The 15,911-nt window shown below is 43.1% G+C and overlaps 1 protein-coding gene across 1 annotated transcript in view; it reads right to left on the bottom strand.

Annotated features, from left to right (window-relative positions):
• The window catches only part of LOC124268789, a 65,105-nt gene that overhangs the window by 29,536 nt on the left and 19,658 nt on the right, over positions 1-15,911 (bottom strand). The window contains 13 exon segments of the mRNA XM_046703811.1: positions 78-139; positions 977-1,039; positions 1,347-1,419; positions 2,535-2,589; positions 4,076-4,177; positions 6,304-6,496; positions 6,959-7,072; positions 9,685-9,858; positions 10,090-10,149; positions 10,151-10,212; positions 13,172-13,258; positions 14,959-15,098; positions 15,792-15,882. Of these exon segments, the coding sequence (XP_046559767.1) occupies positions 78-139; positions 977-1,039; positions 1,347-1,419; positions 2,535-2,589; positions 4,076-4,177; positions 6,304-6,496; positions 6,959-7,072; positions 9,685-9,858; positions 10,090-10,149; positions 10,151-10,212; positions 13,172-13,258; positions 14,959-15,098; positions 15,792-15,882 (1,276 nt within the window).

Here is a 15,911-nt window from a genome sequence, read left to right as displayed (position 1 = left end):
TATGACAGGAAATCATTTCTACTGAACTGAGCTTCTGTTCCAACTGGCTCATCCGTGCCAGTGCCAGCCCTGCCCACGCAGTCCAGTCTGTTGGGGTTGCTGCCGAGATCGCATGTATATGTAGAACTTGATGGCCTTCCTGAAACAGAACAGTGATGTGTGTAGAACTGTATGTCTAAATATTCCATGTCATTTTAACTCCTCTCAAAAGGTCCAGAAGAAGCTGAAAGTTATGGGTCTCAACAATCCCTTAAATTAACTTTGTGCATCTAGCTGCAACAAACCAGATGTCATGTGAAGTGATGCAGGAGGTGAGGTGAAATTGGGTTTAACATCGTGCTTGAGAATATTTCGCTCATATGACACATGCATACGTGTGTATGTGTAAGTACGGCTGCTTGTACTAGCCCACACTTAAGCTGGTTTTATAGTGCTAGCCCACTGAGATACCAAGCCACAGTTAAGCATGAATACCCCACTCAGACACATTATACTGACTCCGAGCCGACCAGTCCTTGTTGTACCCATTAATGCCGAGCGCCAGGCAGGGACCAACAAGTATCATATTTTAACGAATTTTGGTATGACTGACTGACTGACTGAGTTTAGTTTTACGCCGCTTTTAGCAATATTCCAGCAATATCACGGAGGGGACACCAGAAATGGGCTTAACATTACAGCCCATGTGGGGAATCGAACTCGGCCTTCGGGCGCTGACGAGCCAACGCTTTAACCACTAGGCTACCCCACTGCCCCAATTTTTTTTTTTTGGTATGACGCGGTCGGGGATCGAACCCGCAACCTTCTGCTCTCCGGGCGGACGCTCTAACCACTACACCACGGAGGCGGTCAACTCCTCTCAAAAGGTCCAGAAGAAGCTGAAAGTTATGGGTCTCAACAATCCCTTAAATTAACTTTGTGCATCTAGCTGCAACAAACCAGATGTCATGTGAAGTGATGCTGAGTGTCTACTTACGGTGTTTCCTTATTCTTGAAGTAGTAGTCGCCCAGGAGATAGTAGAGGCCCTTCAGGATGGAGCTGGACAACAGGCAACACAAGATCATTCAGTGTCAGTAGCATCTTACTGTCAGACATTCATGATAATTTCCGGAAACACTGTATTGTTAAATAGAGACAACCAGCAGATTGTGGAATTTCCAGTTTTGCAGTGACATGAAAAGGCAGTGTTAAAACGGACATAATTAGATATGAAATATATACATGCTAATTTACTACAGTTTACAATTGGAAATTACAAAACTGAAAGTAAAACCATTTCATCATTACACTAGGAAACACAAGACAGTCTAACACTACTAAGAATAACGAGTGATTCCTGACTGACCTGTCTGTCTGTGACGATGGTGCAGAGTTGGTGTTGCCTTCGATGTAGTTCTGAACTGTCTCATGATGTTTGGCTGAAGATTACAATTAAAGCATAATACAAGGACAACTTGTATCTAAATATGACAACCAAAAGAAACTATTCTGTATCCATCACAAAATCAAAGTCTAAGGTACAAAAGGGTATCATGGTACCGAAGTTCACCTCAGGCTACATGCTATCATATTTACTTGACCCACGTGAACATCTGGACTGGAGCGAGTGAGTGAGTTTAGTTTTACGCCGCTTTTAGCAATATTCCAGCAATATCACGGCGGGGGACACCAGAAATGGGCTTAACACATCGTACCCACGTGGGGAATCGAACCCGGGTCTTCGGCGTGACGAGCGAACGCTTTAACCACTAGGCTACCCCACCGCCCCTCTGGACTGGAACTGGCTTTCAGTAACCCTAGCTGGTCCTAAGACCATAACATGATTGGTTGGTCAAGCTTGCTGTATTGTAGATGCATGTTATTGTACCCAATAGCATAGATTGATGCTCATGGCGTCAATCACTGGATTGTCTGATCCAAGTCAAGTATTTACAGACAATCCATCACAATATTGCTGAGGGGTGATAAACAACAAAACCCTTTCACTTTAGTTACAATTTTGTCTTGGTGGAACAGAACCCCCATTTTCGTTACTACTATACAGAAACACACACAGGTAATAATCTCTTTATGCTCTAATATCACTACAAAAATAATAAATGTCACTTAGTGGAGTAGGTTCAGAAGACAGTGTTTGAGTGAACTGTACCATGTTACATATAGTGACAAATTACTTAGAACCATAAACTTGACACACTGACTGCCTATCACGAGTATACTCGTAGTATCAATGTCTTGCCGAATTTGGCACTACGAGTTATCTCCTAGTGGCAAAATGGTATTTTGAAAGTTTCACATGTTGGCAAAAATAGGCACAAGAAACAATCGTCTCCTGGCTTTCTTTGTTACCGCCAGCAAACAATTGCTTCTTGTGCCTGTTTTGTGAACGTGTGAAACCTGTCTATAATATCATTGATGCAGCTACGAGATAAGTCGTAGTGGCAAATTCGGGCCACACACTGATACTATGAGTATACTCGGGTGACAGTCAACATGCTAATGGTTGGAGTCACTACAAACTACAGCTTCTCACCTGCACCAACATCACTTGGAACCAGGGCAAATAACCGACGCAGCAGATTCTCGAACTGAAATAATGGACATTGGTTAGCTCTTTGAGGTATGATGGCTTGTTGCGCAGTGGAAATAAACGATTGTGCTGAGCAATGCAATGTAACTGAAAACCTAATCAACTAAACTTTTGAACTAACCTTCAGCCTAAACAAGGAACTAAACGTGACAACTATTATCAGTGAGAAAACTATGGATTATTTACAAGGAACTAAACGTGATTCTCTTAAGTGATTCTAAATGAAGAAAATGAAGTTGGATTGAAACTACTAAATAAAGCTAATTGTCTACCTCTAGACACTACTATTCTAACAATAATGTAACGCTCAAAAGCTACATGACGCCACAAGAGCAAATGAACCCACAAGTCTAACAATGCCTAAAACCGAATGGCATGAACGCAAGAATGGGGAAATAGCAACGAATGGTAGAAAGGAGCGAATGGGCCGGTGTATCCTTGACCACCGTCTTATATATGTAAACCTACTTCGGATTTCACGTGCACTCATCCCCGGGTGTATTCAGGCGATACGAGCAGTTTGCACTGGGTGTGATTGAGCGAGCAGTTTGAAATGAAAAACCTAAATGTCTTCAGAACATGGCTCACATTTAAAGGTCACATGCAACGTAAAACACAACTTTGCAGATTCTGATACCTTTCGGTATGGACATACCGAAACAAATTGTCAAAAATGCAAATTCAACTTATAAAGTTGAAAAATAACGAGATGAAAAAAAACGGGCGAAATCGGTCGGGTTCAAGCGTTTCACTAATTTTCCCCAGACTTTTCTACTGGAAAGCGGAGTTTCAACAGCTGGGCTGCGCTCATAGCATGTGCGCAGTGAAATAGGTTCATGGAGCTTGGAAGCCGGGTTGTCGGGTGAATACCGGTGAAGGCTTTGGTGTGAGCTATTTTTCTAATGTTTTGTTGATATCTCACAGGCTGAGCTTTATATGTTATGACAGTAAATTAACTGTTTATATAATTTCATTTGTCTATTTCACCACACGTTCTTCTTACCGAGACACTTTCTCAGTTCGATGCTTAAAAGCAATGTCATTATTTAGCGTTGACACAATTTCCAACTGTGATATAGATATATCGTTGTCACAGACAAAACTCAATGTCTTGTTTTATTGACACCTGTGTGTCTGCCTGCCTGTCTGCTAATGACAATATTCAATACACAACTGCGATCACTGACCACATGCAATTTGAACTTAACACCAATCAGGCTATACACCATAAACAAAAGCGCATTGATTTATGGCCCGAGAGTTGAAGTCTCTGTCACATCAGGGTTTGACACTCACTGATTTCTCCCACTTGCCAAGAGGGCAAGTAGAAAAGTTAAACTACTTGCCCATCCACAGATACTACTTGCCCCATGTTACTTATGGTATAGAAAGAACTAGACATTTTGTTGGAAGGATTACCATGTTGTTTTAAAGTCTCTAACATGGAATTTGAGCCCCCAAGACACCCAAAACATAAAAACTACCTCTGCTGACACTGTGTTAGCCTTGTAGCTGTCGTACTCTGGGAACGTTGCTGGTTTGAAGTAGTCAAACACTATCCCAGCCTTATCCCAGACAAACGATATCTGAAACACAAGTAACAATCATTGCCAAATTCCATAGCGGAACAAGCAGAATCATCAATATTTTACAACATGAACTAATGAACAAACAAATGAAAAAACAACAACAAAACAAACAAGTGCAGAAGTGAGCAAAGCTCACATACCCCCGCTTCCCACTTTGGGACATGGAAATGACTGATATTGATATATATAATGTGACAAGGATCAGCAGCTCACAAGACTTTCTCTTTGACTCTACTAAACTTTATATAAATGTTCGATAATAGTTTTGGCATGTACTGATTACGGTAATAATTTATGGAAACTAGATTTTTTTGTGTTTTCCGTGGAAACCTGACACGTAATTGAACTTGAGTGTGTCATGTTGCACACAATGGACGTAGATGAAGATTGCTATTTTTTAGCACATGGCATATCTGTGGGTCATGATTAACTTGTGTATTAAGTTTGGTGAACCTAGCATGTATAGTTGCGATGATATGCCGTGGTCAGGTCACCATCAAATACATTTTGCATGTACCTAGCATGAACCTAGCATGTAAACTTTAAGAGATATGCTCTGGACAAAATAATCAAACACATTTGGCACTAAGTCATGTTTCCATGGAAACAGCAAAAAATACAATTCATATCTGGATGTAAACCCCAAAAGGCACATCTAGGGATCATGCTTGATATGTGTACCAAGTTTGATGAAGCTAGCATGTATAGTTTGGAAGATCTGCTCCGGACAAGATGACATCCTCATAGTCACAGCCTAAGTCGTGTTTCCATGGAAACAGCAAAAAAACTAAATTCTGAAAAAACTTTAAAATAGCAAAAGGCACATCAATGGGTAATGATTAACATGTGTGTGAAGTTTGGTGAACCTAGCATGTAAACTTTAAGAGATATGCTCTGGACAAAATAATCAAACACATTTGGCACTAAGTCGTGTTTCCATGGAAACAGCAAAAAATACTATTCATATCTGGATGTAAACCCCAAAAGGCACATCTAGGGATCATGCTTGATATGTGTACCAAGTTTGATGAAGCTAGCATGTATAGTTTGGAAGATCTGCTCCGGACAAGATGACATCCTCATAGTCACAGCCTAAATCATGTTTCCATGGAAACAGCAAAAAAACTAAATTCTGAAAAAACTTTAAAATAGCAAAAGGCACATAAATGGGTAATGATTACTATGTGTGTGAAGTTTGGTGAACCTAGCATGTAAACTTTAAGAGATATGCTCCGGACAAAGTTTCGGGACGGACGGACGGACGGACAGACAGAATGAACGCTATATACCCCCGTTACTTCGTAGCGGGGGTATAATAAACAATCCACTCTAAAATCTTTTGTTATGTCAAAGGACACTGATATGTGGTGGCGCGTGTTTCAGTGCGCAGAGCTCAGGTCACGAATCAGTTGAAGTTAAGCAAAGTCGAGCTCGGACAATCCCTGGATGGGTAGCCGTGTTTGGCAGCTTGACTCCTGAGAGTTTCTAGGACTTCAGTCCTGTCCCACAACGAAGCACATGTGATACATGTGGTCTCACCTTAGGCAAGTGAGTTTGTTCAAATTGCCTCTGTTTTACCCAGCAGAAAATGGGTACCCGGTTGGATAAAGTCATGCGACTATAACCTTCTAGCGTCTAACAGGCAGCTTGGGTTATCTGGGGTAATAAGAATCAGATTCTGGTTAAGCGCCGCGAGCAATCACTTGGTGTTTGGAGACTGTGCGCTATAGAAGATGACTTATTATATGGCATTCAGAGGCTGTAGTACGTGTGAAGACAGGATATTCCTGTAAATAATCACATGGGTGACTGTATGAAAACACTGAACAACTATTAGAAATCACCACGTCTTATTTCATGGATTTGTTTACTTATATTTTTTCAGAAACCAGGTCAAATCTAGGCTTACTCCCCTTCGCATCTGATCTACATACATATTTTCATCACTCATACACATTCACAAACTCATCTGAAAAAATGACCAATGAAAAATGAAATCAATTCTTCTCTGACTTCAACGTTTCCATTAACCAAGAAAACACAAATAGCATCAACATTTATACAGAGGTTTTGTTACATGAGAACAGTGTGATGTGCAGTAAAAATGATGCAGGGTGACTGACCGATGGTGCATTGTGGTCCTGAAGGTGCTTGGCCTTGCCCCGCTTGTGTGGGTGTCCATACAGACAGAAGATACACTGCTCTAGGGCCATGTCCAGCCCTTCCCTGATGAAGTGGGGTTTCTTCATCTCCTGTTCCAGCTCATTGAGGAAATACAGCAGCAGAGCACCGTCTGACTTGGTGCACCACGAGTGTCTGAATCAGCATATCATTGCAGTGTCTGAGTGCAAAACTAACTCTAAATTTTATTTATTTTATACAATTTTCAGGATTGTTGACTTGTTGCTTTTGTCTACAGAATACACTAGAGTCAGTTTGGTTTAATGCTTCTTTGGATAGTTTTACAGTGTTATGACTTTCAGTGCAAAACGTTTGGAAAGACTGAAGTGAGATATCGTAAGGTTAGCAAGCTGTGTCTATGGACTGTGTACATGTTATATGAACATCAAACTGTGGAAAGTGATGATTTTGAGTGAATAAACGGTAGCAATGGCTCACAGCAGTCTATTGATTATCATGCCGAGGAAAAATTGAAATATTCAATCATAATTTTGTTATGAAAAAGATGACCTTAAAACATTTGTCACTAAAAAAGATTCTGTTTAAAAAAGCTTTACGGAAGTATGTTTAATACGTTTCCTTAAGCTGATAACTCACCTGCCGAGATACTCATGTGCCACGTTGAGCAGCATGAGGGAGCTGCTGATGGCACCATCCATGTTGGTCCCTTCCTCCCCCGGGGCCAACATGGACCTCAACTTGGCCTCCTCACTACACATACAGACACACAGACATGAAGACACACAGCTTGGTTCAAGATCTAAAGCAATAACTGACATTAACTAAAATCAATGTTGTAAATACACAACATCCCACACTGAAGCACATGTGGTATCTCCAGTGACTTTGTTTGTAAATATCCTCTATAGCTCAAAAGCGGACCGATGAATTGCAATCTAACTCAAAAAACCAATAAACATATAATACTCAATGAAACGCTGATCATAATCAAAATATCAGACCAACTCTGTGATTTGTTTCCAGAATTTATATCCTAAAATTAAAAAAGTTGTTTAACAAACTATCATTAAAATATTGACACAGTTCACTATTTGTTACGAGGGAGGAGTGCAGAGAAAGGGACAGCCAGGTGTTAGAGAAGCACGTGCACAAGTGCCGACAAAGTTATTGATTCATTAACCTGTGCTGTGCCATCTCCATCCTTTTATCCTTTTATCGCAAACAACTTTTTTATTTTTAGGACATAAATTCTGCAAACACCTCTCAGAGTTGGTCTGACGTTTTTATTATGATCAGTGTTTCATTGCGTATTTTATGTTTATAAGTTTTCGAGTTACATTGCAATTCATCGGTCCGCTTTTGAGCCAAACGGACTATACTCACCCTGCAGTAAATGGGTACCCTGTAGGTTGAGATCTTAATGTGAATTTCAAGGTAGAAGGGAATGTAAGTGTAAACTGTGTCCTAACAATGAAAGACAACTTTCATTTATTACTTGTATTTATATGATTCGTTGTGACAACAGAATAGTATATACCTTTCACATATTAAAAATATTGTAGTCTACATGACTTTATCTTGTTGATGGCTTTTAAAAAAGCCATATGTAATGAACAACCTAGTCTTGTGTACTGAATTCCAGAAGAAGCACAAATATTTTGAAATTACATGACGAAAATACATCAAGGCAAGGTGGTGTGTAGGACTGCAACGAATACACTATGTGGCGAATATGATATGTATCATGAATATTGGGTAACGAATACGAATAATTATTCATGAATACAATATTGTAGTTGAGTGATTGATGTACAATATGGAACGCCCATGTTGACAGTTCGATTTCTCACAGCAATACGAGTGATCTCATGACATTCAAATTTGGTATGTAATAGTTATAGATGACAGTACCATGTGCGACCTTGGCAAACTAACGTGACTTGCACTACTGCTATAATAGTACATGTTCCATTCTTGCATATCTCACTTTGGAAAAGGACATAAGGGTTCAAGTAAAACATGCTGCCTTAAAAAAATCATAAATATTTGTTAATACTCGGTTCTGGTGACCACGAATAACGAATTGAATTCATGAAGGGCTACGGTTCGATTCACCGAATATGCGAGTGAATTGTTACAGCCTTAGTGGTGTGTGTTCTATGCTCAAAGAGTCATACTTGTTAGTTGTGTGTTCTGATGACACTGATCACAGTGCAGTGTGGCGTCATTTCCCATGACGCTTAAATGACATTACCAAATGGCACGGACCGCCTCTGTGGTGTAGTGGTTAGAGCGTCCACCCGGAGAGCGGAAGGTTGCGGGTTCGATCCCCGACCGCGTCATACCAAAAGACGTTAAAATATGGTACTTGTTGGTCCCTGCCTGGAGCTCGGCATTAATGGGTACAACAAGGACTAGTCGGCTCGGAGTCAGTATAATGTGTCTGAGTGGGGTATTCATGCTTCACTGCGGCATGGTATCTCAGTGGGCTAGCACTATAAAACCAGCTTCAGTCTGGGCTAGTACAAGCAGCCGCACATACACATACACACGCATGCACGTCGTCATATGAGCGAAATATTCTCAACCACGACGTTAAACCCCATTTCACCTCACCCAACCAAATGGCACAATCTCACAATGCCTTATTAACATATCACAGAACACGTCTAGTTATGAATAAAGATCATTTATGAGTGCGCTTTAAGGACATGTTTTCTTTGCATGTTTTCATTAGCAAACATCAATGTCGTTATTCACCACTGTATGACAGATTCAAGATTCTTCTGTAACTGAGTATATACCCACCCTGCATCTTACAATACAACTGCAGTGCTAAAATATATGTATGAAGAGACTGTAAAATACTTGAAGTTTGAAGCGCACATAAAAGGTCAACTACTGTTATATGCTGTGTCCTTTGAATGAATTTGTATGGCATGTATCTTTTCATCAGTAAACTTATTACAATGAAGTTAAAGAAGGTTTCATATTGTATGGGTCTTGATTGCCATTCAGGGTTTACTCAGGTCGATTACTGTAATAGTTTGGGGTCTGTGCCATGAACATATCGGTACCTGACAGCAACACACAACCTCACCTACAGATAACAGACTGAAGAAATTCTTACACAAGATCCCTCATCTTTGAGTGAATTTCTGTCAAAAGTAAATCTTTCTGTAACATTTAATCTTCAATTTTGATACTATTTCAATAACATTCCGAACTTGTGTGAGTACAGCTTGTTTGATGAAACCATAGTTAGATATGTTGATATAAATTTACTTATACTGCCCACTTATTGAGCCTAAGCATTTAAGAAAATATTCAAGTTTAGTGACTTGTAACTCATGAATGCTGACCTCTTAATGAGCCTGGACAGCAGTATCCATGACAACACAACTGTGTTTGGCACCTCAGGGGAGGTGTCGGAGGAGTCCATCGTCAGCTCAATCATACGGATGAGGTTCTGAGTGTGCCGGACTGTGTTGCTGGATGGGAGACTCTTCAGTATATCCTCATCAATGTCCAGGACTCTGTGTGGAGATGTAGCATGTGAGTCAGTGAATCAGTCATGTACAGGTAATGCTATTCTCACAGACTTTCAGGCATGCCACAGCATTGCTTATTGTGGGATTATTTTAAGGGTGGAAACAAGCTAAAATGATGTAATTCTCTCACTGGAAATGTCACAAAGTTGTGATGACTCTTCACACAAAAAAATTCCACTTCTGAAAACAAATTGTCTAAAATAGGTTTTGGCTTACTTATTGATGTGTTCAAAGATCCTTCTGATTGTAGTCAGCCATTCATCCCGTGCCTGTCCACGACGCCCGGCGGTAACACTGCAGAGCTTCATTGAAGGACACCTCCCCCCACAGCAGGCATTTCTGGAATCATTACATATATGTAGATGTGCCCTACACATGGATCAGGGATGAGGTCCCCTACACATAGTGCTTAGATGAGGACCCGTTCACATGAACCTTAGATGAGGACCCGTTCACATGGAGCTTAGATGGGGCCCCCACACATGGACATTAAATTAGGTCCCCCACACATGGACCTTAGAGGAGGTCCCCCACACATGGACCTTAGAGCAGGTCCCCTACACATGGACCTTAGAGGAGGTCCCCTACACATGGACCTTATAGGAGGTCCCCTACACATGGACCTTAGAGGAGGTCCCCTACACATGGACCTTAGAGGAAGTCCCCTACACATGGACCTTAGAGGAGGTCCCCTACACATGGACCTTAGATGAGGTCCCCTACACATGGACCTTAGATGAGGTCCCCTACACATGGACCTTAGATGAGGGTCCCCACACATGGACCTTAGATGGGGTCCCCTTACATGGACATGGACCTTAGATGGACCTTAGATGAGGTCCCCTACACATGGTCTTTAGATGAGGTCCCCTACACATGGACCTTAGATGAGGTCCCCTACACATGGTCCTTAGATGAGGTCCCCACATGGTCCAGATGAGGTCCCCCACACATGGACCTTAGAGGAGGTCCCCACACATGAACCTTAGAGGAGGTCCCCACACATGGTCCTTAGATGAGGTCCCTACACATGGACCTTAGATGAGGTCCCTTACACATGGACCTTAGATGAGGTCCCTTACACATGGTCCTTAGATGAGGTCCACTACACATGGACCTTAGATGAGGTCCCTACACATGGACCTTAGATGAGGTCCCCTACACATGGACCTTAGATGAGGTCCCCTACACATGGACCTTAGATGAGGTCCATACAAATGGTCCTTAGAACAGGTGCCCTACACATGGTCTTCAGATGAGGTCCCAACACATGGACCTTAGATGAGTTCCCCTACACATGGACTTTAGATGAGGTCCCTTTCTCATGTACCTTAGATGAGGTCCCCTACACATGGTCTTTAGATGGGAGTCCCCTACACTTGGACCTTAGATGAGGTCCCCTATACATGGTCCTTAGATGAGGTCCGTTCACATGGACCTTAGAGGAGGTCCCTACACATGGACCTTAGAGGAGGTCCCCACACATGAACCTTAGGGAGGTCCCCACACATGGACCTTAGATGAGAGTCCTTACACATGGACCTTAGATGAGGTCCCTTACATGGACCTTAGATGAGGTCCCCTACACATGGTCCTTAGATGAGGTCCCCTACACATGGACCTTAGATGAGGTCCCCTACACATGGACCTTAGATGAGGTCCCAACACATGGACCTTAGATGAGGTCCCCTACACATGGACCTTAGATGAGGTCCCTACACATGGTCTTGGTGCCCTACACATGGTCTTAGATGAGGTGGACCTTAGATGAGGTCCCCTATACATGGTCCATAGATGAGGTCCCCTTCACATGGACCTTAGAGGAGGTCCCCCACACATGGACCTTAGAGGAGGTCCCCCACACATGGACCTTAGAGGATGTCCCCCACACATGGTCCTTAGATGAGGTCCCCTACACATGGACCTTAGATGAGGTCCCCTACACATGGACCTTAGATGAGGTCCCTTACACATGGTCCTTAGATGAGGTCCACTACACATGGACCTTAGATGAGGGTCCCTACACATGGACCTTAGATGAGGTCCCCTACACATGAACCTTAGATGAGGTCCACTACACATGGACCTTAGATGAGGTCCCAACACATGGACCTTAGATGAGGTCCCCTACACATGGTGCTTAGATGAGGTCCCCTACACATGGTCCTTAGATGAGGTCCATACAAATGGTCCTTAGAACAGGTGCCCTACACATGGTCCTCAGATGAGGTCCCCTACACATGGACCTTAGATGAGGTCCCCTACACATGGACCTTAGATGAGGTCCCCTACACGTGGTCCTTAGATGAGGTCCCCTACACATGGTCCTTAGATGAGGTCCCCTACACATGGACCTTAGATGAGGTCCCCTACACATGGACCTTAGATGAGGTCCACTACACATTGTCCTTAGAGGAGGTCCCTACACATGTTCTGTAGAGGAGGTCCCCTACACATGGTCTTTAGATGAGGTCCCCTACACATGGTCCTCAGGACACATGTACCTTGAGGTCCCCTACACATGGTGTTTAGATGAGGTCCCCTCAGATGGTCCCTACCATGGTAGAGATGAGATGTCCCTACACATGGTCCTTAGAACAGGTGCCCTACACATGGTCCTATCATGAGGTCCCCTACACATGGTCCTTACAGGAGGTCCCCTACACATGGTCCTTAGAGGAGGTCCCCTACACATGGTCTTAGATGAGGTTCCCTAGACATGGTCTTTAGATAAGGTTCCATACACATGGTCCTTAGATGAGGTCCCCTACACATGGTGTTAAGATGATGTCCCCTACACATGGACATTAGATTAGGTTCCCTACACATGGGGCTTAAATGAGGTCCCCTACACATGGTCCTTAGATTCAGTCCCCTACATATGGTGCTTAGATGAGGTACCCTACACATGGTGCTTAGAGAAGAACCCAACACATGATGCGAGATTAGGTCCATTACACACGGACCTTAAGATGAGTTCCTTTGAACAGAGTCCTCCACATAGTCCTTATCAGATTACAGTAACCTTTTTTCAAATCTTTTTCATAAACTGTTATCTGTAAACCCATCTGCATGATTCAGGGAGATGCTCTCTGACTTCAACATTATTAAAACAATGTCTGTGGTGTAATGAGAAAGTTGAGTTTTTTAGTGCAAATTTGATTTCAGCATGAACACAAAGGGTTTTGTTAGTAAAATGATTATTAGAGAGTGTTCACAGTGGAAAAAGTGAATCATAATTAGACAAATAAACTTGGCATTTATCTGTTATGTGAGATACTCGACATTAAACACCAACCTTGTAGTCCTTGAGCTTGAACAGTGAGTCCTGCAGCAGCATCAGCTGACGGTGCCGCTCGGGGAGAGAACTGCGGGCCTCTGATATCTGCAATAGCCATCATCTTCATCATCATCATCATCATCATCATCATCAACATCATCATCATCTCACAGACAGTAGAATCTCATGCTGATAATATTCTGTTAATATCACAGCAAGAGACACGATGAACAGGCTTCACTTTCTTGTTTAAGAGAAAGTGCAGGCCTGAGTAAAAGTGGAGTATAACTCACCTTCTTGACTGTGTGTGGCTGAGAGGTGGAGTATAGCTCACCTTCTTGGCTGTGTGGGGATGAGAGAAGGTGGAGTATAGCTCACCTTCTTGGCTGTGTGGGGATGAGAGAAGGTGGAGTATAGCTCACCTTCTTGGCTGTGCGTGGCTGAGAGAAGGTGGAATATAGGTCACCTTCTTAGCTGTGTGGGGCTGAGAGAAGGTGGAATATAGCTCACCTTCTTTGCTGTGTGGGGATGAGAGAAGGTGGAGTATAGCTCACCTTCTTTGCTGTGTGGGGATGAGAGAAGGTGGAGTATAGCTCACCTTCTTTGCTGTGTGTGGCTGAGAGAAGGTGGAGTATAGCTCACCTTCTTTGCTGTGTGGGGATGAGAGAAGGTGGAGTATAGCTCACCTTCTTGGCTGTGTGGTGAGAAGGTGGAGTATAGCTCACCTTCTTTGCTGTGTGGGGCTGAGAGAAGGTGGAGTATAGCTCACCTTCTTGGCTGTGTGGGGCTGAGAGAAGGTGGAGTATAGCTCACCTTCTTGGCTGTGTGGGGATGGGTGGAGTACAGCTCACCTTCTTGGCTGTGTGTGGCTGGAGGTGGAGTATAGCTCACCTTCTTAGCTGCGTGGCTGAGAGAAGGTGCAGTATAGCTCACCTTCTTTGCTGTGTGGGGATGAGAAGGTGGAGTATAGCTCACCTTCTTGGCTGTGTGTGGCTGAGAGAAGGTGGAGTATAGCTCACCTTCTTGGCTGTGTGTGGCTGAGAGAAGGTGGAGTATAGCTCACCTTCTTAGCTGTGTGTGGCTGAGAGAAGGTGGAGTATAGCTCACCTTCTTTGCTGTGTGAGAGAGAGGTGGAGTATAGCTCACCTTCTTGGCTGTGCTCATGGCTGAGAGAAGGTGGAGTATAGCTCACCTTCTTGGCTGTGAAGGTGGAATATAAGCTCACCTTCTTTGCTGGATGGCTGAGAGAAGGTGGAGTATAGCTCACCTTCTTGTTTTGAGAGAGAAGGTGGAATATAGTGGCTGAGAGAAGGTGGAGTATAGCTCACCTTCTTGGCTGTGTGTGGCTGAGAGAAGGTGGAGTATAGCTCACCTTCTTGGCTGTGTGTGGCTGAGAGAAGGTGGAGTATAGCTCACCTTCTTGGCTGTGCGTGGCTGAGAGAAGGTGGAGTATAGCTCACCTTCTTAGCTGTGTGTGGCTGAGAGAAGGTGGAGTATAGCTCACCTTCTTGGCTGTGCGTGGCTGAGAGAAGGTGGAGTATAGCTCACCTTCTTGGCTGTGTGTGGCTGAGAGAAGGTGGAGTATAGCTCACCTTCTTGGCTGTGTGTGGCTGAGAGAAGGTGGAGTATAGCTCACCTTCTTGGCTGTGTGTGGCTGAGAGGTGGAGTATAGCTCACCTTCTTGGCTGTGTGTGGCTGAGAGAAGGTGGAGTATAGCTCACCTTCTTGGCTGTGTGTGGCTGAGAGAAGGTGGAGTATGGCTCAGTATAGGTGGAGTAGTATAGCTCACCTTCTTAGGCTGTCACCTTCTTGGCTGTGCGTGGCTGAGAGAAGGTCTGCAGCAGGAACTCCACCACCTTGTCATAGCTCCCAGCTTCATACAGCTTCTGGGTCTCTTCCAAGGACTGGCTGCGCTGGAGGGACTCCTGCTGCTTGTCTACCTGGTCTACAAAACAGGGATAGATTAGACAACTTGGTACCAGAGTGACAGATATATAAACCTGAAGTGTGCCTCTCACTATATATTAAGCATCTCTTGTTTTCCCAGAATAACCTCATTTGAGGATTTTGTTTGCTCTCAGGTTTTACTTGTTGTAAGTAAGACATCTTCCCAGGTTTTACTTGTTGTACCTCTATATGAACATCAACATTCAAATGATATATGAGTGTTTGAAATCAACTGAAAAATATCGTCCAAGATCAATATCAAAGTGCAAATGTTTTCTCAAGCAAGATTGGAACCACATCTTTCAGGTTATTGAGCGGACGCTCTACCTCACGGCCACCAAGCCGACGTAGACGTTGGGGTTGAATTATTTATTTATAGTTACTGTCATTAAATTGAATTTACTTGCGCTTCAGTTATTGTTATGTAGCTTCATTAAATGATCATCTACATCATAATTATCCATCATTGACGGTTTATATGTTAGGGAAAACACTTCCCCTCGGTTTTGGTAGAGAATGTAAAAGCTTGGTAGGAGGGAAATCCCTCCTCCCTAGGTTTTACATTCTCTACCAAAACCTCGACAGTCAGGCTGTGTCATAAACAATTTAGCAAAATCACAAAGAAAGTTAACATTGATCTGGTTAATGAAAATGAAACAGAAAAATGATGTGATGCAAAGCAAGTCATTACCTTTTGATATTACGTCATCCACCTTGCAGTTCTGTAACTTGAAGTATGTGATGTCCTTCTCCTCCTTGGCACAGTCCATTACATAGGAGAGCTGAATCAGATCATACACGCTGATAAGAG

This window comes from Haliotis rubra, unplaced genomic scaffold (genome assembly GCF_003918875.1).
Source record: "Haliotis rubra isolate DU_JTF1 unplaced genomic scaffold, ASM391887v1 Scf14, whole genome shotgun sequence".
NCBI lineage: Eukaryota > Metazoa > Mollusca > Gastropoda > Lepetellida > Haliotidae > Haliotis > Haliotis rubra.
Note: the sequence above shows the minus strand (reverse complement) of the source record. Positions and strands in the feature narration are given on the sequence as shown.